Source organism: Triticum urartu, chromosome 7A, assembly GCF_056163025.1.
Source record: "Triticum urartu cultivar PI428250 chromosome 7A, HENAU_Tu73, whole genome shotgun sequence".
NCBI lineage: Eukaryota > Viridiplantae > Streptophyta > Magnoliopsida > Poales > Poaceae > Triticum > Triticum urartu.
The window spans coordinates 32,766,431-32,791,529 of record NC_141879.1 but is presented as its reverse complement, the minus strand read 5'-3'; the positions used below and the strand labels follow the sequence as shown (position 1 = coordinate 32,791,529).

The window sequence follows — 25,099 nt, the reverse complement described above, 5'->3', positions numbered from 1 at the left end:
TGTAGTACTAGTTCAGTCCACTCGCATGCAGAAGCCATCAACATCTACTTGATGACAGAAAACAGCACGGAAAACTGACAACAGCCAAGAACAGCATGGAAAACTAAGCACCACCAGAAACACCTACCAAAAAATCGCAAGCCCCATGTTGCCTCCTAGTGACCATCTTTCCTGTTGACTAGAAAATTCTGTAGCATTGTGCACCAATAATATCAAAATATCGGATACAAAAAAGATCAAAATATATATCCTACTTCAAAGAAACCACATCTGAAATAAAAATGGAAGAGAGACGGGCGGGTCATGTAAATCCAAGGTATTCACATGACACGCAGAAAATCAGTCAACTTAAAATGCAATTCGTTGTGCCCATGAAGGATAGACTTAGAGAAAGCACAAAGAAATGTGTGCTCATGATTTCGAGTAATAGCAAATCTTATGTAAGAAGAAAAATCAGTGGAGTCAGTCTGGAAATTATACTACCAAGACAGTTGCATTGATCACTATAGCCTTGTTCTCTGACCAAACATCTTCATCTCACTACATGGACAGCGCAGTGTACTGTTATGTCCACTCACAGACCAAAAAATTGCAACCAATAACGACCAAATGCCTAACAGTTCCATGGAGCTACTCGATTAAGTGAGAGCTCTATGCAGTTTTTTTAAAACAAGTGAGAGCTCTGTTAGATCCCCATGCAGTCACACAGCTCATATCATGTCACTCTGTTAGATCTCTATAAACTTCCAGCTCAAGACACCAGTTTAAATCTATACTCTTCAGTAGCATCGCTTGCTAACAGAACTGCAGCAACATCACATTGGCACATGAAATGTAGGTGTGGTGCAAACAAAATTATCTATATCGATAGAAATATCAGGGAGCCACTAGTTCTGGACATGCCATCAGCATCTGCTCACCAAAGATGCACCTTTTGGGAGATGAATTTAGAGACTAGATCAAAAGTTGGGATAGCAAATTGTAGAACTAAGCCACTCTTTGCAGATGCATAAATTTAATAACGGTTCACATGCATGCAAGGAATTAAAGGTTTGCTACAAGATAATCCATTCACCCACTTACGCACCACAAAGACACGGAGAAACTGTCAAACTAACAGACAAAAGCCAACACTAATATAAGAAAACACGCAGGCACCACTGCACCGAAAGTCTACTAAGTAATGCCTCCAAGTTGTCATGTTTCTTGTTGATGAGTAGTAGCATCCTGCATACTCAACCGCACATTCTCAACGTGACGCATCACCAGGGATCATCCTTTCTGCAAACACAGTTTTATCCATGTGATTCGACAGAGGATATGACATGATACTATATCATATAAATAGCCAATTAAGAAAGCATACAAAATAGTAACCTTCAATTATTACATTGGAATTGAAATTTGTTGGAGCAAATTTCAAACACAAGTTTCAATCTGATTAGGCATCAACGTTTTGATGACTCCACTAACTGATAAATAGTTACTAGCTAAGACTTGTTCATGAATCATAAAAGAAGACATATAGATACCTGGCCGATTGTAGAAGCTCATGTACGGAATCAAAGAATAGACGTCTTCTCCCTTCATTCGCTCCTTCCACTCTAGTGTCTTGAGATCAATCTCGTAGACGCCAAGATCCGTGTTCACGAAAATGATATCACCGCCCTCCACGGATCCAATCAGACTAGGTCTTCTCTTGGGATTTTTAATAGGGATAAGGTTCTTGAGATCCACGACTCTACCATGAGTCCATGACGCAACTCCGTTGGAATCTATTTGTCTGGACGACAAACAGAGGCACTACCGGACTCGCGGGCTATGCCTACGGCCACGGGCCGTCGGCATAGATCTATGCCTACGGCTGCCGTCGACATAGCCCCGTCGGCGTAGATGTCGTCAGCGTAGTTTGTCAGACCGTCGGCATAGGGGCCTATGTCGACGGCCTGCCGTCAGCCGTCGGCATAGTATAGCCGTCGGCAGTGTTTTTCGTCTGACGACAACGGACGGCGCCGTCAAAAGCGCTGACGAATCACGCAATGCCACGTCGCAGGGCTATGCCTACAGCAAAGCCGTAGGCATAGATGAATCTATCTCTACCACGTGGCAGCTCCTAGGTTCTCCTGGCAGCAGGGCTATGCCTACGGCAAAGCCGTCGGCATAGATTTTGATATATGCCTACGGCTTTGCTGTAGGCATAGATGTGCCACGTGGCAAGCCCTGGTAACTCCTGGGCGTATATATGCCGACGGCTTTGCCGTAGGCATAGTTTTTATTATTATTATTTTCCCTGTTTTCTCTTTTCCAATTCATTTGACAGCATTTCAAAATAGAACAATATGAAGTTATGCAGAAATATGACAATTCATCATGTAAACATACTCAAGTTCATCTAAACATACTCAAGTTCACCATCATCAACTAAACATACTCAAGTTCATCACATCATCTAAAGATCATCACCGACGGAAGTTCATGAACATAAAAGTAGTGCAAGACATGAAACATGATAAAAGTAGGAATATGAAAGGCATGGCACGATGGCCACATGCACGGAATCATCAAGCAAGAGCACCTCCGCCAAAACCACCACCTCCGCCAAAAGCACCACCTCCGCCAAAACCACCACCACCACCTCCGCCAAAACCGCCATCACGACCACCACCACTCTGCCAGATCGGAGTGACTGGGGTCGACGGAGCAGGAGTCGAGCCACCGGTCCCCTACATGTTTCAGAAAAGATTCTAACGGTAAATATGATATGATAGTGTTTCATGAACGAGAACTAGTTTGCTAGTAGTTAGGCAAATGTACTAACCGGACCATCACTGCCTAGTGCCACCCATTCATCGAACGTGGGCACGTGTGGGGGTTCTCCCGCAGGTGGTGGTGGGGGTCCCATTTGTGGTGGATCCGTGCGGTTAGTCCAAGACGCCAACATAGCCTGAATGTTAGTTAAACAAGCAAACTAGAAGATCAGAAGGAATGAAAGTGCAAAAATTTAGCTTGGTTTTAAGAGGGCAAAACTAACCGTCATCATCTGACGGTTGTAATCATCGTTTGCCTTCACTCGTTTCAAGTACTCCCGCACCTCGAGATTCCTATGCTCGGTAAACTCCTTATATGCCTACATAATTTAGGTTGTTTCTAAGTGAGCAATGCTGAAAATAAACTGAGAATGCAAGATAGAAAAAGATAAAGAGGAAGTACTTACAGCATGCTGGCGGGCTAAGGGAGTCTGTGAACGCCCCGTACTCTCTAACTGGCTCTGGTTGGTAGCCCGAAGCTGTGTGTACGAGATCGAAGGAGTGATCAAGCCATCGAAACACGGATACCGGCCATTCTTCTTCCCCTGGATGGCCACCACCGCCGTGTCGTCGATCTGAGACTGGGCGACCTCAGCAACAGGAACATCCGGATGCAACTCCTGATAGTGATGAATGTAAGACCCCAGGTGCTCCTCGGTCTTGCCGTAGTACTGGCTCTCGCCCTCCTTGCGATGACTCTGCTCGCGGGCCAGCTTCCACGACTCCATGTCTAAGAGCGGCCTCTTCAACTTGTCCTCCTACAACGTCAAATAGAAGTCAGCCATACATAAGAACATGACGTAAAGAAGAACAAAAATGCATCATGCACATAGATATACCTTCATGGCCTTGAAGCCCCAGTGGTTCCTGTTTCCTTGGCCGTGTGTCCCGTCGTCTCCACGGTTAGCCCGGGCCTTGATGCTCTTGGCAGCAAACTCTGCATCGGCGCCGAGCCACCTATCCACCAAACTCGTCCATCCGTCATGCCTTCCATAGCACCAATGAGGAACAACCTATGCAAATTTTGGAAGCATGACATGTGAGCACGAAACATATAGTTGACTGCTTGAAACAATGAAAAGTTAGTAATAGTTACTGTTGGGGAACGTAGTAATTTCAAAAATTTCCTACGCACATGCAAGATCATGGTGATGCATAGCAACGAGGGGAGAGTATGATCTACGTACCCTTGTAGATCGCAACGGAAGCGTTGACACAACGTAGAGGAAGTAGTCGTACGTCTTCTTCCCGATCCGACCGATCCAAGCACCGTTACTCCGGCACCTCCGAGTTCTTAGCACACGTACAGCTCGATGACAATCCCCGGGCTCCGATCCAGCAAAGCTTCGGGGAGGAGTTCCGTCAGCACGACGGCGTGGTGACGATCTTGATGTATTACCGACGCAGGGCTTCGCCTAAGCACTACAACGATATGATCGAGGTGGAATATGGTGGCAGGGGGCACCGCACACGGCTAAGAAACGATCTCAATGATCAACTTCTGTGTCTAGAGGTGCCCCCTGCCTCCGTATATAAAGGAGCCAAGGGGGAGGGGTGCGGCCAGCCCTATGGAGGCGCAGGAGGAGTCCTACTCCTACCGGGAGTAGGACTCCCCCAATCCTATTCCAAATAGGACTCCCAAGGGGGAAAGAGAGAGAGAGGTGGCCGGCCACCTCTCCTAGTCCTAATAGGACTAGGGGAGGGGGGAGGCGCGCAGCCCATAATGGGCAGCCCCTTTCACCTTTCCACTAAAGCCCAATAAGGCCCATATGACTCCCGGGGGGTTCCGGTAACCTCCCGGTAATCCGGTAAAATCCTGATTTCACCCGGAACATTTCCGATGTCCAAACATAGGCTTCCAATATATCAATCTTTATGTCTCGAGCATTTCGAGACTCCTCGTCATGTCCGTGATCACATCCGGGACTCCGAACAACCTTCGGTACATCAAAATGCATAAACTCATAATAACTGTCATCGTAACGTTAAGCGTGCGGACCCTACGGTTCGAGAACAATGTAGACATGACCGAGACACGTCTCCAGTCAATAACCAATAGCGGGACCTGGATGCCCATATTGGCTACTACATATTCTACGAAGATCTTTATCGGTCAGACCGCATAACAACATACGTTGTTCCCTTTGTCATCGGTATGTTACTTGCCCGAGATTCGATCGTCGGTATCCAATACCTAGTTCAATCTCGTTACCGGCAAGTCTCTTTACTCGTTCCGTAATACATCATCTCACAACTAACATATTAGTTGCAGTGCTTGCAAGGCTTATGTGATGTGCATTACCGAGAGGGCCCAGAGATACCTCTCCGACAATCGGAGTGACAAATCCTAATCTCGAAATACGCCAACCCAACATGTACCTTTGGAGACACCTGTGATGCTCCTTTATAATTACCCAGTTACGTTGTGACGTTTGGTAGCACCCAAAGTGTTCCTCCGGCAAACGGGAGTTGCATAATCTCATAGTCATAGGAACATGTATAAGTCATGAAGAAAGCAATAGCAACATACTAAACGATCGGGTGCTAAGCTAATGGAATGGGTCATGTCAATCAGATCATTCAACTAATGATGTGACCTCGTTAATCAAATAACAACTCTTTGTCCATGGTTAGGAAACATAACCATCTTTGATTAACGAGCTAGTCAAGTAGAGGCATACTAGTGACACTCTGTTTGTCTATGTATTCACACATGTATTATGTTTCCGGTTAATACAATTATAGCATGAATAATAAACATTTATCATGAAATAAGGAAATAAATAATAACTTTATTATTGCCTCTAGGGCATATTTCCTTCAGTCTCCCACTTGCACTAGAGTCAATAATCTAGTTCACATCGCCATGTGATTTAATAGCAATAGTTCACATCACCATGTGATTAACACCCATAGTTCACATCGATATGTGATCAACACCCAAAGGGTTTACTAGAGTCAGTAATCTAGTTCACATCGCTATGTGATTAACACCCAAAGAGTACTAAGGTGTGATCATGTTTTGCTTGTGAGATAATTTTAGTCAACGGGTCTGTCACATACAGATCTGTAAGTATTTTGCGAATTTCTATGTCAACAATGCTCTGCACGGAGCTACTCTAGCTAATTGCTCCCACTTTCAATATGTATCCAGATTGAGACTTAGAATCATCTGGATCAGTGTCAAAAACTTGCATCGACGTAACCCTTTACGACGAACCTTTTTGTCACGTCCATAATCGAGAAACATATCCTTATTTCACTAAGGATAATTCTGACCGCTGTCCAGTGATCTACTCCTAGATCACTATTGTACTCCCTTGCCAAATCAGTGCAGGGTATACAATAGATCTGGTACACAGCATGACATACTTTATAGAACCTATGGCCAAGGCATAGGGAATGACTTTCATTCTCTTTCTATCTTCTGCCGTGGTCGGGCTTTGAGTCTTACTCAACTTCACACCTTGTAATACAGGCAAGAACTCTTTCTTTGACTGCTCCATTTTGAACTACTTCAAAATCTTGTCAAGGTATGTACTCATTGTAAAAACTTATTAAGCGTCTTGATCTATCTCTATAGATCTTGAAGCTCAATATGTAAGCAGCTTTACCGAAGTCTTTCTTTGAAAAACTCCTTTCAAACACTCCTTTATGCTTTACAGAATAATTCTACATTATTTCCGATCAACAATATGTCATTCACATATACTTATCAGAAATGTTGTAGTGCTCCCACTCACTTTCTTGTAAATACAGGCTTCATCGCAAGTCTATATAAAACTATATGCTTTGATCAACTTATCAAAGCGTATATTCCAACTCCGAGAGGCTTGCACCAGTCCATAAATGGATCGCTGGAGCTTGCACACTTTGTTAGCTCCCTTTGGATCGACAAAACCTTCCGGTTGCATCATATACAACTCTTCTTCCAGAAATCCATTCAGGAATGCAGTTTTGACATCCATCTGCCAAATTTCATAATCATAAAATGCGGCAATCGCTAACATGATTCGGACAGACTTAAGCATCGCTACGGGTGAGAAGGTCTCATCGTAGTCAATCCCTTGAATTTGTCGAAAACCTTTTGCGACAAGTCGAGCTTTGTAGACAGTAACATTACCATCAGCGTCAGTCCTCTTCTTAAAGATCCATTTATTCTCAATTGCTTGCCGATCATCGGGCAAGTCAACCAAAGTCCATACTTTGTTCTCATACATGGATCCCATCTCAGATTTCATGGCTTCAAGCCACTTCGCGGAATCTGGGCTCACCATCGCTTCTTCATAGTTCGTAGGTTCATCATGATCTAGTAGCATGACTTCTAGAACTGGATTACCGTACCACTCTGGTGCGGATCTTACTCCGGTTGATCTACGAGGTTCAGTAGTATCTTGTTCTGAAGTTTCATGATCATTATCATTAGCTTCCTCACTTATTGGTGTAGGTGTCACAGAAACAGTTTTCTGTGATGTACTACTTTCCAACAAGGGAGCAGGTACAGTTACCTCGTCAAGTTCTACTTTTCTCCCACTCACTTCTTTCGAGAGAAACTCCTTCTCCAGAAAGTTTCCGAATTTAGCAACAAAAGTCTTGCCTTCGGATCTGTGATAGAAGGTGTATCCAATAGTTTCCTTTGGATATCCTATGAAGACGCACTTCTCCGATTTGAGTTTGAGCTTATCAGGATGAAACTTTTTCATATAACCATCGCAACCCCAAATTTAAGAAACGACAGCTTAGGTTTCTTGCCAAACCATAGTTCACACGGTGTCGTCTCAACGGATTTAGATGGTGCCCTATTTAACGTGAATGCATCTGTCTCTAATGCATAACCCCAAAACGATAGTGGTAGATCGGTAAGAGACATCATAGATCGCACCATATCTAATAAAGTACGGTTATGACGTTCGGACACACCATTACATTGTGGTATTCCAGGTGGCATGAGTAGTGAAACTATTTCACATTGTTTTTAACTGAAGGCCAAACTCGTAACTCAAATACTCTTCTCTACGATCAGATCGTAGAAACTTTATTTTCTTGTTACGATGATTTTTCACTTCACTCTGAAATTCTTTGAACTTTTCAAATGTTTCAGACTTATGTTTCATCAAGTAGATATACTCATATCTGCTCAAATCATCTGTGAAGATCAGAAAATAATGATACCTGTCGCGAGCCTCAATATTCATCGGACCACATACATCAGTATGTATGATTTCCAACAAATCTGTTGCTCGCTTCATTGTTCCGAAGAACAGAGTCTTAGTCATCTTGCCCATGAGGCATGGTTCGCAAGCATCAACTGATTCATAATCAAGTGATTCCAAAAGCCCATCAGTATGGAGTTTCTTCATGCGCTTTACACCAATATGACCTAAACGGCAGTGCTACAAACAAGTTGCACTTATCATTATTAACTTTGCATCTTTTGGTTTTAATATTATGATTATGTGTATCACTACGATCGAGATCCAACGAACTATTTTCATTGGGTGTGTAACCATATAAGGTTTTATTCATGTAAACAGAACAACAATTTATTCTCTTACTTAAATGAATAACCGTATTACAATAAACATGATCAAATCATATTCATGCTCAACGCAAACACCAAATAACACTTATTCAGGTTCAACACTAATCCCGAAAGTATAGGGAGTGTGCGACGATGATCATATCAATCTTGGAACCACTTCCAACACACATCGTCACTTCACCCTTAACCAGTCTCTGTTTATTCTGCAACTCCCGTTTCGAGTTACTAATCTTAGCAACTGAACTAGTATCAAATACTGAGGGGTTGCTATAAACACTAGTAAAGTACACATCAATAACATGTATATCAAATATACTTATGTTCACTTTGCCATCCTTCTTATCTGCCAATCACTTGGGGTAGTTCCGCTTCCAGTGACCAGTCCCTTTGCAGTAGAAACACTTAGTCTCAGGCTTAGGATCATACTTGGGCTTCTTCACTTGAGCAGCAACTTGCTTGTTGTTCTTCTTGAAGTTCCCCTTCTTCCCTCTGCCCTTTTCTTGAAACTAGTGGTCTTGTCTACCATCAACACTTGATGTTTTTCTCGATTTCTACCTTCGTCAATTTCCGCATTACGAAGAGCTTGGGAATCGTTTCCGTTATCCCTTGCATATCATAGTTCATCACGAAGTTCTACTAACTTGGTGATGGTGACTAGAGAATTCTGTCAATCACTATCTTATCTGGAAGATTAACTCCCACTTGATTCAAGCGATTGTAGTACCCAGACAATCTGAGCACATGCTCACTAGTTGAGCGATTCTCCTCCATCTTTTAGCTATAGAACTTGTTGGAGACTTCATATCTCTCAACTCGGATATTTGCTTGAAATATTAGCTTCAACTCCTGGAACATCTCATATGGTCCATGACGTTCAAAACGTCTTTGAAGTCCCGATTCTAAGCCGTTAAGCATGGTGCACTTAAACTATCAAGTAGTCATCATATTGAGCTAGCCAAACGTTCATAACGTCTGCATCTGCTCCTGCAATAGGTCCGTCACCTAGCGGTGCATCAAGGACATAATTCTTCTGTGCAGCAATGAGGATAAACCTCAGATCACGGATCCAATCCGCATCTTTGCTACTAACATCTTTCAACACAATTTTCTCTAGGAACATATCAAAATAAACACAGGGAAGCAACAACGCGAGCTATTGATCTACAACATGATGTGCAAAATACTACCAGGACTAAGTTCATGATAAATTTAAGTTCAATTTAATCATGTTACTTAAGAACTCCCACTTAGATAGACATCCCTCTAATCCTCTAAGTGATCACGTGATCCAAATCAACTAATCCATGTCCGATCATCACGTGAGATGGAGTAGTTTCATTGGTGAACATCACTATGTTGATCATATCTACTATATGATTCGCGCTCGACCTTTCGGTCTCCGTGTTCCGAGGCCATATCTGTATATGCTTGGCTCGTCAAGTATAACCTGAGTATTCCGCGTGTGCAACTGTTTTGCACCCGTTGTATTTGAACGTAGAACCTATCACACCCGATCATCACGTGGTGTCTCAGCACGAAGAACTTTCGCAACGGTGCATACTCAGGGAGAACACTTCTTGATAATTAGTGAGAGATCATCTTAAAATGCTACCGTCAAACTAAGCAAAATAAGATGTATAAAATATAAACATCATATGCAATCAAAATATGTGACATGATATGGCCATCATCATCTTGCGCCTTTGATCTCCATCTCCAAAGTACTATCATGATCTCTATCATCACTGGCATGACACCATGATCTCCATCATCTTGATCTATATCAATGTGTCGTCACACGGTCGTCTCGCCAACTATTGCTCTTGCAACTATTGCTATCGCATAGCGATAAAGTAAAGCAATTATTGGACGCTTGCATCTCATGCAATAGAGAGACGACCATAAGGCGTTTGCTAGTTGCCGATAACTTCCACAAAACATGATCATCTCATACAACAACTTATATCTCATCACGTCTTGACCATATCACATCACAACATGCCCTGCAAAAACAAGTTAGACGTCCTCTACTTTGTTGTTGCAAGTTTTACGTGGCTGCTACGGGCTTAAGCAAGAACCAATCTCACCTACGCATCAAAACCACAATGATAGTTTGTCAAATAGACTCCGTTTTAACCTTCGCAAGGACCGGGCGTAGCCACACTTGGTTCAACTAAAGTTGGAGAGACAGTCGCCCGCAAGCCATCTATGTGCAAAGCACGTCGAGGGAACCGGTCTCGCGTAAGCTTACGCGTAAGGTTGGTCCGGGTCGTCTCGTCCAACAATACCGTCGAACCAAAGTATGACATGCTGGTAGGCAGTATGACTTGTATCGTCCACAACTCACTTGTGTTCTACTCGTGCATATAACATCAAACCATAAAACCTAGGCTCGGATGCCACTGTTGGGGAACGTAGTAATTTCAAAAATTTCCTACGCACACGCAAGATCATGGTGATGCATAGCAACGAGGGGAGAGTATGATCTACGTACCCTTGTAGATCGCAACGGAAGCGTTGACACAACGTAGAGGAAGTAGTCGTACGTCTTCTTCCCGATCCGACCGATCCAAGCACCGTTACTCCGGCACCTCCGAGTTCTTAGCACACGTACAGCTCGATGACAATCCCCGGGCTCCGATCCAGCAAAGCTTTGGGGAGGAGTTCCGTCAGCACGACGGCGTGGTGACGATCTTGATGTATTACCGACGCAGGGCTTCGCCTAAGCACTACAACGATATGATCGAGGTGGAATATGGTGGCAGGGGGCACCGCACACGGCTAAGGAACGATCTCAATGATCAACTTCTGTGTCTAGAGGTGCCCCCTGCCTCCGTATATAAAGGAGCCAAGGGGGAGGGGTGCGGCCAGCCCTATGGAGGCGCAGGAGGAGTCCTACTCCTACCGGGAGTAGGACTCCCCCCCAATCCTATTCCAAATAGGACTCCCAAGGGGGAAAGAGAGAGAGAGGTGGCCGGCCACCTCTCCTAGTCCTAATAGGACTAGGGGAGGGGGGAGGCGCGCAGCCAATAATGGGCAGCCCCTTTCACCTTTCCACTAAATCCCAATAAGGCCCATATGACTCCCGGGGGGTTCCGGTAACCTCCCGGTAATCCGGTAAAATCCTGATTTCACCCGGAACATTTCCGATGTCCAAACATAGGCTTCCAATATATCAATCTTTATGTCTCGAGCATTTCGAGACTCCTCGTCATGTCCGTGATCACATCCGGGACTCCGAACAACCTTCGGTACATCAAAATGCATAAACTCATAATAACTGTCATCGTAACGTTAAGCGTGCGGACCCTACGGTTCGAGAACAATGTAGACATGACCGAGACACGTCTCCAGTCAATAACCAATAGCGGGACCTGGATGCCCATATTGGCTCCTACATATTCTACGAAGATCTTTATCGGTCAGACCGCATAACAACATACGTTGTTCCCTTTGTCATCGGTATGTTACTTGCCCGAGATTCGATCGTCGGTATCCAATACCTAGTTCAATCTCGTTACCGGCAAGTCTCTTTACTCGTTCCATAATACATCATCTCACAACTAACATATTAGTTGCAGTGCTTGCAAGGCTTATGTGATGTGCATTACTGAGAGGGCCCAGAGATACCTCTCCGACAATCGGAGTGACAAATCCTAATCTCGAAATACGCCAACCCAACATGTACCTTTGGAGACACCTGTGATGCTCCTTTATAATCACCCAGTTACGTTGTGACGTTTGGTAGCACCCAAAGTGTTCCTCCGGCAAACGGGAGTTGCATAATCTCATAGTCATAGGAACATGTATAAGTCATGAAGAAAGCAATAGCAACATACTAAACGATCGGGTGCTAAGCTAATGGAATGGGTCATGTCAATCAGATCATTCAACTAATGATGTGACCTCGTTAATCAAATAACAACTCTTTGTCCATGGTTAGGAAACATAACCATCTTTGATTAACGAGCTAGTCAAGTAGAGGCATACTAGTGACACTCTGTTTGTCTATGTATTCACACATGTATTATGTTTCCGGTTAATACAATTATAGCATGAATAATAAACATTTATCATGAAATAAGGAAATAAATAATAACTTTATTATTGCCTCTAGGGCATATTTCCTTCAGTTACCATCATGAACTGCTCCTTGCTCAAGGTAAGTCGTAGCTTCTGCGCTTGAGTTTTGGTCATCTTTTGGTGCAGGTAGTAGTGGTAGTACCACGAGACAGCAACCCAGCGCACCTTGTACTGCAACTGACGAGCTTTCTTCTTCGCAGCCGCAAGCAAGACCACGTCGGCTCTGGCCTTGTGCTCGTCAAGAACTCTATAGAGTTGCTGCAATCATGCATAAACCAGAAGCAAACAAGGCATGAGTTGAGTGATTCAATGTTAAACTATGAACGAAACTGAAGACAAGTGATTCAGAAGAGAACTTACCCAAAATTTGGTGATCACGGCCTTAGCGGTCGTCCCGTACTCTGCGTTGCTGCAAGCCTCGTAGTGGACCCAGCTCGTGGCCAAAACCCGCTGCTGCGGGTCCCTGTCTTGCCGCGGGCAGAATAGGCCAGGCTAAAACTCCTTCAACAGGACAGTGATAAGGCCGTTCGGTTTACGGCCCTTTCTGCGAAGGATCCAGTTTCTGCAAAAGAATCAAATGATTGCCATGTGTACAATAAGAAAATGTTGTCATGTGTTGAAAATATGATTGAGAGGCACTTACTCTGTCCCCACAGGTTCAATGAGCCACTTGTGCTCCTCGATAGAAGGTGGTGTAGGTAGTCCGGCATTACCACGCAGCCACCCCTGCGAAGAACCCGGTGGCAAGTCACCCCACAACGCGGGATCAACCTCCCCTCCACCCTCCTCGCCCTCCTCCTCACCCTCCTCCTCGGCCTCCTCCTCCTCCTCGCCATCAGGAACATACTCCTCCTCCTCAGACTCAGAAGGTGCCTCTGTATAGGAGGGCATCGAAGAAGACCCTCCTATTTCAGACACGGCCCGGAGTTTTTTGCCCCGGTTGCCTCTCCCCCACCTCCTCCTCCTCTAGGGGCTCTCCCCCCACCGCCTCCTCTAGGGTCTCCTCCCCGACCCCTCCACCTCCCTGTGAGGTGTCATCCTCGCGTAGTCGGGAGGGACCTTGTGGGCTCGTCCACTCCGAGTAAGTCCTTTAAATTTACTGAGGAAACTAGCGCCGCTGGACTTGCCCATGATTAGCAAACCTGCATTGAGAAGAGAATAAACAATTAGTAAGGATATCAATTAAACAAGCATACAGGAAAAACATTAATACCAGAAGAGCACATTAAGCATACTATTGTAATGATCATTAAAAGAACTTACATTTTCTAGAACCCATATGAATCATCACTATTGTAATCTATTTGTGGACCGGTCTCATCATCACTATCATGCATATCTTCTTCGTTGTCTGACGGAGGTGGAGGCTCTTCCTCATCGTCAGCGTCTTCATTTAACTTTTCAAGCATAATTATGTCTCTTTGATTCACAACTGCCTCACCATCAATCCGTGCGTCGTCGTCGTTTGGGTCCAGGTCAACATAACCCAAGTCATCATCCTCGTTGTTTCGGACCACGTCATCATGTTCCTCTTGATAGAACACTCCCTCGTATGTCATGGGGTTTATGTTGTAGTAATCATCATCGTTCGGGTCCGGTAGCTTACCATGCGGCGACACCTTGAACACAACTTCCCAACCCTTTAGGTACTCTTTCTGGCATGGGTAAGCCAGATAATATACTTGTGTGGCCTGGGTAGCGGCGATAAAGAGATCAGCTCCGGCATAGACGGTTGATGGTTTAACTTCAACTAAACCAACAGAAGGCGTATGTCTCAGACCCTTTTTGGGGCCGAACCATCGGCATTTGAACACAGTGAGACTTAGGTGTTCGCGGCCACGTTTGAATGTAAGCTCGTATATTTTTCCTACCCTTCCGTAGTAATCTACTTTATTATCTCCTTCAGTGAAGACTCCGGTATTTATGGTTTTGGGATCAGGCCGACTATTCTGGTGCTCCTCTGTATGGAAGCGATACCCATTCACATCATACTTTTCGCATGTCATGACGACAGGATCAAAACCCATGGAAACCCATCTCAATTCTTCATCCATTGATTCGGTCGGATCATTTCCCTACAAGTTTAATTGAAATTATAGGGTGCATGAGTTTAATTGAAATTATAGGGTGCATGAGTTTAATTGAAAGTGTGAAAAATTACTTTCTCGATGAACCACGCAACGAAATTTTTCCTTCCATCAGCACCCTTTCAGAGAAGAGCAAGTGCCTCCGCTTCAGAAGGAGGCAGCATTCCCGTCCATTCTTCTTCAACGAATCGACTACAATAAGAAAAGCGGTATAAGAACTAGGCAAAGTGAACATAACGAATTGACTAAAAGAATGGTGCAAAGGTATTACCTCATCCACTCATCCTCAACTTCCTTGATGTTGTGCAAGATATAGAACATGACATCCTCCCACTCATCTCGTGGCATGAGATAAGATTTCGAGCATCCAGCCCTACTACCTTCCCCGATGAATAGAGGCAACTTGGGTTTATACTTGGGTTCTTCTGTATTGTATCGAGACACCTTATTGTGCAACGTGGGAACATGGTCCGGATAGTAGGCTGTCCTGAGGTCTGCCACCTCCTCTAGGATAACTGCCTCAGCTATGGAAGCTTCAATCTTAGCTTTGTTTCCACATTTCTGTCTCAGATGCTTGTTCTGTCTCTCAGGGCCGTACTGCCAACGATTCTGCACAGGGCCCCCCAACAATACCTCGTTCGGGAGGTGCAAAAGGAGATGTGTCATCGGAGTAAAGAAGCCTGGCGGGAAGATCTTCTCTAGCTTGCATATCAACTCCGGTGCCTTCTTATGCATTTCTTTTATCTTCTCAGGACATACTTCTTTAGCACAAAGCGTGCGGAAGAAATGGCTTAACTCCGCAAGCACACGCCAGACACGCTCGGGAACATAGCCCCGAACCATCACCGGCATAATCCGCTCAATCCATACATGATAGTCATGACTCTTGAGCCCGGTCACTCTGCCCGTTGAAAGATTGACCCCCTTACTTATATTCGACGCATAACCATCAGTGAACTTCACGACGTGTTTCAGCCACTTGAATGTCTCCATCTTATGATCCTTTTTAAGTACGAAGTCAGCATCTAGCTTGAACCAAGATTTTCGACTGCCTGTGAGAGGCTGCATGTGTAGACGTGGTCTATCACAAATATTCTGTTGATCAACTCTAGCATTAACATTATCCTTTGTCTTATCAGGAATGTTGAGGATCGTGTGAAAAAGGGACTTTGCGACATTCTTTTCGGTGTGCATCACGTCTATGTTGTATGGAAGTTTGAGGTCCTTAAAATAGGGAAGCTGCGTGAAGGGGGTAATGTGAGTCCAGTTGTGCGTCTCACCATATCCTTCAAAAAATTTCCCTTTACTTTTTCCTTTGCCCTCGCCCTCATCTTCGCCTATGGCTTTGCCTTTGCCTTTTCCTTTCCCCTCACCGGCAGGCTTAAGAGCTTTCAGCTGAGCAAGCACATCCGCACCAGAAAACGTTGGAATCTCTTTACTTCATGGACAACTTTGCCTTTTGTGAAGTTCTTCTTGTCTTCCCTATCAGGATGGTCTGGAGGGAGGAACTGTCGATGCAGGTCAAATGCAACATACTTGCCACCCTTCTTCAGCCAAATGAAAATCAAGGCCTGCATGCACACTGGGCAAGGCATCTTTCCACTTGTACACCATCCGCAGAACAAGGCATAACCGGGAAAGTCATGCATGCAATATTGTAGCCAAACTTTCATCAAGAAATTTTTCTGTAGATGTTGGTCGTATGTCAACCTCGGGAAGTACCAAGAATGGTGCAAATCATCCACCAACGGCTGCATAAACACACTCAAATTCTTCCCCGGATATTCAGGCCCCGGAATTATAAGCGACAGGAACATGGTCTTGCGTTGCATTATGGCGCCGGGAGGGAGATTCAGCGGAATAACAAATACGGGCCAACAGCTGTATGGATTAGACGACATACCATATGGATTGAACCCATCACCTGTTATAGCAATTCTGACATTCCCAGCCTCGGCTGCTTCCTTCGGGTACTCTATATCGAATGACTTCCATGCTTCACCTCTTGATGGATGTACAATTTTTTTGGATTGTACCTTTTCCCTTCCTTGTGCCACTTCATCATTTTGGCAGACTCCTCGGTGATGAAAAGGCGCTGCAGTCTTTTTATAAAATCAAGATACCGAAGAACCTTCACAGGGATTTTTAGCTGCTGCTTCTGACCATGCTTATCGACCACCTCAATATACCGAGAGGAACCGCACTTCCTACAGTACTTGTCATCCGCATACTCATGCCTAAACAAAAGGCAATTCTTTGGACAAACATGTATTTTCTCATAGTCCATCGAGAGCGCCTTCATGATTTTCTTCGTACCGTACATGGTTTTCGGCAGTTCATGGCCCTCAGGCAGGCTGTTAGTCCATACTCCCGGAAATGCTTCGAAGCAACCTCGGCTACAGCCGTACTCAGCCTTGACTGCCATCAGTTGCGAGATGGCATCCAGCACAGACAGCTTGGCACCCTCATAGAGAGGTTTCTTTGACGAGGCCAAGATTTCCAGGAAGGCCTTTGCGGTTTCCTCCGGCTCCTCCAGTTCATTCGCTGAATGTGACGGAGGTGTCGGCTGTGCAGCAAAGACATCATCTAGCATGTCTCTAACCCCATCGTCCTCATAACCAGCGACGCATTGTCGTATCACATCCTCTCTACCACGGTCCCGCTGGGCAAAGTTTATCGGCATATTAAAGTTGGGCATAAATCCATGCATGCGAAGGTGCTTAGTCATCTCACTCTTATCTTTGCGGATATGCCTCTTACATCTGGCACACGGGCATTCTGGCACCATCCTCATTGGACTACGGAATATCTCTTTCAAAAACACATCAGTTTTCTCGACCCACTCTGTTGTTACTTGATTCCGACGGAAAAACCCACTATACATCCACTGATTATCTGCCATCTCTGCTTTATTGGAAGCCACACAACAAAATTAAGGATTCATTTAAATTACTCACATCAATATTTTATTTTTTACAGGGTTGACGAGAAACGACATTTAATCCACCTACATCTCTAATAGGTAAAGATGGGTCCTAATCCCACCCGAGAATGTGTAGATTGAGTACGTTGTCCATGCTCTACCCCATTCCGAGACAAAATTTCGGCAGCACCTCCCCGCTGTTCTCCAAATACACGTCTCAGCAAAATGCCGAGAGAATGTGCATCCGGAGAACAACAGGGAGGCGCCGCCGAAATCCTGTCTCGGAACGGGGTAGAGCATGAACAATGTACCCAATCTACACATCATCGGGCTGTCCGTGGAAAGCGCTGGACAATCCGAAAGAGCTGCGGTGATAAATATGCAATTGAATGCATATTTATCGATGCAACCCTTTCGGACGGGAGACCTAGGTTACGCGACTTGATGTGAAAATTTAATCTAGTGACATGGAAAAAAAAGTGGACGAGGTCATGGAATTGTTGCTCACCCTCCGATGTAGTCGATCAAAGAAGACGGACGATCGTGGACCAACACCTCCAACGTCGACAATCACTCCACGAAGATGGAACACCACATATCCTGTTAATTACACCAAGTGAAAAAAATTTAGGTCATCACCTCACATTAAGCATTGATACTTTTAACTATGAAAAAAATCAAGTTTCGTCAAGTGTCAAATTTTGTCCTTCAATTTTTTTAGCAAGATCATCATGATTAAATAACCACTCATCATATCATAATTTTGCAGCACATCTCACATAGCTACTTAACATTAAGCACTGACACTTAAAACTATGAAAAAAAATCTTATTTTGTCAAGTGTAAAATTTTGTCCGGTTCAATTTTTTTTGACAAGATCATCATGATTAAATAACCACTCATCATATCATAATTTTGCAGCACATCTCACATAGCTACTTAACATTAAGCACTGACACTTAAAACTATGAAAAAATATCTTATTTTGTCAAGTGTCAAATTTTGTCCGGTTCAATTTTTTTGACAAGATCATCATGATAAAAATAATCACTCATCTTATACCAATTTTAGAGCACATCTCAAATGACAAGATCATCATGATAAAAATAATGCAAACTAACAATCTAACATCCTAACATCCAACATTCAACTATATATCAACCTAACAACCTAACATCTAACATCTAACCTAACAATCTAACATCCAACATCCATCCATGCATTCATTCATCCATCCAACAGTAGAAAAAAATGCAAAAAAATGAAAAAAAACGTAGCTCACCGAGAGGGGCGTGGCAGGGGGCGAGGCGGTGGAGGGGATGGTGAGGCAGGGGCGGTCGGGGACGGGAGGGACGGGGCCGGACGGAGCCGCGGCCGGCGGGGTCGGGAGAGGCCGGGGCGCCGGCGGGGTCGGGGGAGGCCGGTGCAGCGCGTGGTCGGGGGAGGCCGGGGCGACGGCGGGTGGAGACGGCGGCGACGGCGGGTGTGGAGGCGGGGGCGGCGACGCGGGTGTGGAGGCGGGGAGGGCAGCGAGCGTGGTGGAGGCGGGGAGGGCGGCGGCGGCAGGGGGAGGTGGGGGGTGCGGCGGCGGCGGCAGGTCGTGGTGGGGGGTGCGGCGGCGGCAGGTCGGGGTGGGGGGTGCGGCGGCGGCGCAGGTCGGGGTCGGGGGGTGCGGCGGCGGCGCAGGTCGGGGTCGGGGGGTGCGGCGCCGGCGCAGCTCGGGGTGTGGGGGAGAGAGTGAGTGGATGGGGGAGAGGGTGAGTGGATAAGGTGAACTATGCCGACGGCTAAGCCGTCGGCATAGTTTGGGGCGCCACGTGGCACCTATGCCGACGGCTTAGCCGTAGGCATACTTTTTTTCTTTTTTATTATCCACGTCACCGATCCGCGTATAAGCTTTCGTATGGCCGCAGCTATGCCGACGGCTTTGCCGTCAGCATATTTTTATTTTTACTTTTCTTATTTTGTATAAATTTTGTAATGTTTTCTTATTTTATATAAATATTTTAATGTTTTCTTATACATATTTTTTACATGCATGAACATTATTTAAAATGTACCATACATTTTCTTTAATGGTTTGAAACATTATTTTTAATGACATGATCTTTTTTTATATTTACAACAATTTTCTAAAATATCACGTATATTTTTTTCTATGGTCTCGCGAAAGGTGATACATAGGAGAGCAACTGACTGAGGGGTACCGTTACCGAGTGCCTGATCCGGTAACTATGCGAGTGCCTGATCCGTCTACTACCGTGTCATCGCCGTCCGTGAGGGGGGGCCACACCCCGGAGACGCGTGCCGCCTCTTCGGACATGCCACCACACCACCCCGCATGTATGAGGGCCCGGTGCCACGCTCCGGTGGCATTGCTACCCCCCCCAGGGCCCCCGTCCCGCCTAACCCTGTAGCGTTTGACCACGGGATCTAGCCCTTTGACTTTGCACGGACGGGATTTGACCAGCGGACCTCCCCACCCGGTTGTGTTAGGTCAGCCCATAGGAACACTTTGGAGCAACATCCGGGCCAGACCCACAGCAAGATCCCCTCCGTGTAGACCCGACGCGTCCGTTTCCCCCCTCCAGGTGCCGGCGGTGGCGCCGTCCGTGAGGGGGGCCAAACCCCGGAGACGCGTGCCGCCTCTTCGGACATGCCACCACACCACCCCGCATGTATGAGGGCCCGGTGCGACGCTCCGGTGGCATTGCTACCCCCCCAGGGCCCCCGTCCCGCCTAACCCTGTAGCGTTTGACCACGGGATCTAGCCCTTTGACTTTGCACGGACGGGATTTGACCAGTGGACCTCTCCACCCGGTTGTGTTAGGTCAGCCCATAGGAACACTTTGGAGCAACATCCGGGCCAGACCCACAGCATGATCCCCTCCGTGTAGACCCGACGCGTCCGTTTCCCCCCTCCAGGTGCCGGCGGTGGCGCCGTCCGTGAGGGGGGCCAAACCCCGGAGACGCGTGCCGCCTCTTCGGACATGCCACCACACCACCCCGCATGTATGAGGGCCCGGTGCGACGCTCCGGTGGCATTGCTACCCCCAGGGCCCCCGTCCCGCCTAGCCCTGTAGCGTTTGACCACGGGATCTAGCCCTTTGACTTTGCACGAACGGGCTTTGACCAGCGGACCTCCCCACCCGGTTGTGTTAGGTCAGCCCATAGGAACACTTTGGAGCAACATCCGGGCCAGACCCACAACAAGATCCCCTCCGTGTAGACCCGACGCGTCCGTTTCCCCCCTCCAAGTGCCGGCGGCGGCGCCGTCCGTGAGGGGGGCACACCCCAGACACGCGTGCCGGGCGTTTGCAACCACCACAACACTTCCAAACTTGTGAGAGGCCGCCTACGCAAGATTTGGCGGCATGCTAGCCCCCGGAGGCCGCCGGCCACAGCCGTAGACGCGCGAAGGGCAATCCGCGTAGAGGGGATTTTTGGATACTTCTCCATCACCAAAAATTATGAAAAAAATATTATCGTTCCTATAGCACATGTGCCCACGTCGTGCAAAAAAACTCATGATTTTATCGCGCTCCGAGTATTTAATAATATTCACGCCGCATCGTTACCGCAGAATGGCTACTACCGTGTCATCGCCGTCCGTTAGGGGGGGCCATGCCTCGGAGATGCGTGCCGCCTCTTCGGACATGCCACCACACCACCCCGCATGTATGAGGGCCCGGTGCGACGCTCCGGTGGCATTGCTACCCCCAGGGCCCCCGTCCCGCCTAACCCTGTAGCGTTTGACCACGGGATCTAGCCCTTTGACCTTGCACGGACGGGATTTGACCAGTGGGCCTCTCCACCCGGTTGTGTTAGGTCAGCCCATAGGAACACTTTGGAGCAACATCCGGGCCAGACCCACAGCAAGATCCCCTCCGTGTAGACCCGACGCGTCCGTTTCCCCCCTCCAGGTGCCGGCGGTGGCGCCGTCCGTGAGGGGGGACAAACCCCCGAGACGCGTGCCGCCTCTTCGGACATGCCACCACACCACCCCGCATGTATGAGGGCCCGGTGCGACGCTTCGGTGGCATTGCTACCCCCAGGGCCCCCGTCCCGCCTAGCCCTGTAGCGTTTGACCACGGGATCTAGCCCTTTGACTTTGCACGGACGGGCTTTGACCAGCGGACCTCCCCACCCGGTTGTGTTAGGTCAGCCCATAGGAACACTTTGGAGCAACATCCGGGCCAGACCCACAACAAGATCCCCTCCGTGTAGACCCGACGCGTCCGTTTCCCCCCTCCAAGTGCCGGCGGCGGCGCCGTCCGTGAGGGGGGCACACCCCAGACACGCGTGCCGGGCGTTTGCAACCACCACAACACTTCCAAACTTGTGAGAGGCCGCCTACGCAAGATTTGGTGGCATGCTAGCCCCCGGAGGCCGCCGGCCCTAGCCGTAGACGCGCGAAGGGCAGTCCGCGTAGAGGGGATTTTTCGGATACTTCTCCATCACCAAAAATTATGAAAAAAATATTATCGTTCCTATAGCACATGTGCCCACATCGTGCAAAAAAACTCATGATTTTATCGCGCTCCGAGTATTTAATAATATTCACGCCGCATCGTTACCGCAGAATGGCTACTACCGTGTCATCGTCGTCCGTTAGGGGGGGCCATGCCTCGGAGATGCGTGCCGCCTCTTCGGACATGCCACCACACCACCCCACATGTATGAGGGCCCGGTGCGACGCTCCGGTGGCATTGCTACCCCCCAGGGCCCCTGTCCCGCCTAACCCTTTAGCGTTTGACCAAGGGATCTAGCCCTTTGACTTTGCACGGACGGGATTTGACCAGTGGACCTCTCCACCCGATTGTGTTAGTTCAGCCCATAGGAACACTTTGGAGCAACATCCGGGCCAGACCCACAGCAAGATCCCCTCCGTGTAGACCCGACGCGTCCGTTTCCCCCCTCCAAGTGCCGGCGGTGGCGCCGTCCGTGAGGGGGGCCAAACCCCGGAGACGTGTGTCGCCTCTTCGGACATGCCACCACACCACCCCGCATGTATGAGGGCCCGGTGCGACGCTCCGGTGGCATTGCTACCCCCCCCCCCCCCAGGGCCCCTGTCCTGCCTAACCCTAGAGCGGTTGACCACGAGATCTTGCCCTTTGACTTTCCACGGGCAGGCTTTGAATAGTGGACATCTCCACCCGGTTGTGTTAGGTCAGCTCAGAGGGACACCTGGGAGCAACATCCGGGCCAAACCGACAACTACATCCCCTCCGTGTAGACCCGATGCGTCCGTTTTCCCCCTCCAGGTGCCGGCGGCGGCGCCGTCCGTTAGGGGGGCCACGCCCCTGAGATGCGTGTCGCCTCTTTGAACATGCCACAACACCACCTCGCATGTATGAGGGTCCGGTACGATGCTCCGGTGGCATTGCTACCCCCCCCCCAGGGCCCCCGTCCCGCCTAACCGTGGAGCGGTTGACCACGAGATCTAGCCTTTTGACTTCCCACGGACGGGCTTTGACCAGTGGACCTCTGCACCCGGTTGTGTCAGGTCGCCCGTAGGGACACCCGGGAGCAACATCCGGGCCAAACCCACAGCTACATCCACCGTGTAGACCCGACGCGTCCGTTTCCCCCCTCTAGGTGCCGGCGCCGTCCATGAGGGGGGCACACCGCGGACGTGAGGGGGGGTCACACTCTGGAGACGGGTGTCGGGCGTTTGCAACCGCCACAAAACTTTTGTCGGCATAGCTGTTTTTGATTTTAATAAAATATAATGATCTATATTCAAAAGAACATGACCGCACATTATTGACGTGCTCGAAAAAATACAAACCATATATATATATATATATTCATAATATATGAAAAAAATACAAACTACATATATATATTCATATGTATGTTTATATTTAACATGCTACATGTTAGTTTATATAATAATACATAAAAAAGCTTAAAAAATACATATGAAAAAAAAAAGTCTGCCTATGCCGACGGCTATGCCGTCGGCATAGAGACGGCCAGGTTTTAGGCGGCGGGCGGCGTGCCGCGGATCGCTGACGTGGCTGGTATGCCGACGGCAGCCGTGGGCTTAGCTCGTGGACGGTGCGCCGCGGATCGGTGACGTGGCATGACGATATATGCCGACGGCCGCCCGTCCAGGCCGTCGGCATAGATTTGACGACGTTAGCCGCTGGTCACGGGCGGGGTCGCCGGGCCCACGGGTATGCCGACGGCCTGGGTATGCCGACGGTTGCTGTCGCCATGTTCGCAGCTGGGCCGGGGACATATGTATGCCGACGGGTGCCGTCGGCTTAGCTTGTGGTAGCCCGACGGCCAAGATACGCCGACGGCCAAGACGTGGCTGTCGGCATAGCGCAAAGTAGGCCGACGGCAGCCGTCGGCATTGATTTGGCCGTCGGGGTAGGGCCAGTTTCCGGTAGTGAGGGTTAACCTGCTGTCCAAATGTGCAAGCCCCAAACTGCCATCCTTTGTCGCCATTAAGATATCGGCACGAGCGGCAAACGGCACATCAATCAATGATAAAGAATCAGAGGTCAAGCTGTACTTAAGAATTCCCACACGATCATTATCATCTTGGTACTCTAGCATGAAGTGAAGTGCATCATTGACGAGGGCAGCGGGCGTCGAACAGATGAATGCATCCGCTTGAAGATCAAGACCAGGGCACGGCTGCTTCCAGTCCTCAGTATCCAGCTTGCTCCAGTCACCCAGGTTCGGCGACGACACGCGGACGCATGCAACACACTCACCATTTTCACTATAGCTCACGACCACGCCGACCATCTTGAAGGGGCCGGCGTGACACGAGCGGTGGTCGCAGCCGCTCACCGCGCAGAGCACCGCGATCTCGTCAAAATATTCGAGCCCCACCAGCTGCCGAGTGCAGCCCGTCATGGGGTCCCAACTCCCAAACCACGAGCGACCTAGGAGACAAATATGCATCCCCCAGGAGAACTCGGCCATGGCGGCAGTCCCACGCAAGCAAATCAAAGTTCGGGTCCGTACTGGCGAAGTCCGGAATGGGCGCGCCGAACTTGGAGGTGGAGACGAGGCGTGGGGCGGGGTCTTCCTCGTGTCCGAAGGCGTCGGGCCGGGAGTAGAGGAAGCCCAGCATTGGGGGAGCGCCGTGGAACTCGCGGTAGCGGCCGCGGAAGGCGGGGCAGGTGAGGAGGTCGAGCCAGGGCTTGCTGGCGAGGGAGGCCCGCACGAGCGCCGCGGGCTCGTCCGGCGGGAGGCGGAGGAAGATCTCCTCCACGAGCTCGTCCGGCAGCGGCGTCATGGTCGGCCGGTAGGCGGAGGCCAGCGGGGGTTTGAACCGGTGGGAAACGCGGCCGGTGTAGACTCAGCTACCTGGTTGGCGCCGCCGGGGAGGTGGAGGAAGGAGGGGGTCGGGGAGGAAGAAGATGGGGACGGCGGCTGGAGAAGAACGTGAGAGACGGCTTGGGCAACGCTTGGGCCAAGCGTGGGCTACATTTAGGCCTAGTTTTTTTTTCTTTTGAGAATATTTAGGCCGAGTATTGGCCAGTTAAAAGTAGCAGTGAGGCCTGCCACTGGTCAATAATATTTTAGGTTTATATATTGTGTTTTCTTAGTTCTTTTGGTAGAGTTATGGTCCAATGTTTTCTTAGGTTTGATGGTACACCATGTGGAGCATTTGGCACTCTTTAGTACGATT

General features: G+C 48.2%; 1 protein-coding gene across 1 annotated transcript; it reads right to left on the bottom strand.

Annotated features, from left to right (window-relative positions):
- Window positions 1-1,249: 1,249 nt before the first annotated feature.
- On the bottom strand, window positions 1,250-24,703 carry LOC147957344 (uncharacterized). Its single transcript, XM_087531654.1, has 4 exons — window positions 24,430-24,703; window positions 23,844-24,347; window positions 1,533-1,796; window positions 1,250-1,281 (listed from the first exon to the last, which is right to left on the bottom strand). Exons 1-4 carry the CDS (start codon window positions 24,701-24,703, stop codon window positions 1,250-1,252), a joined length of 1,074 nt encoding a protein of 357 aa, XP_087387780.1.
- Window positions 24,704-25,099: the final 396 nt, after the last annotated feature.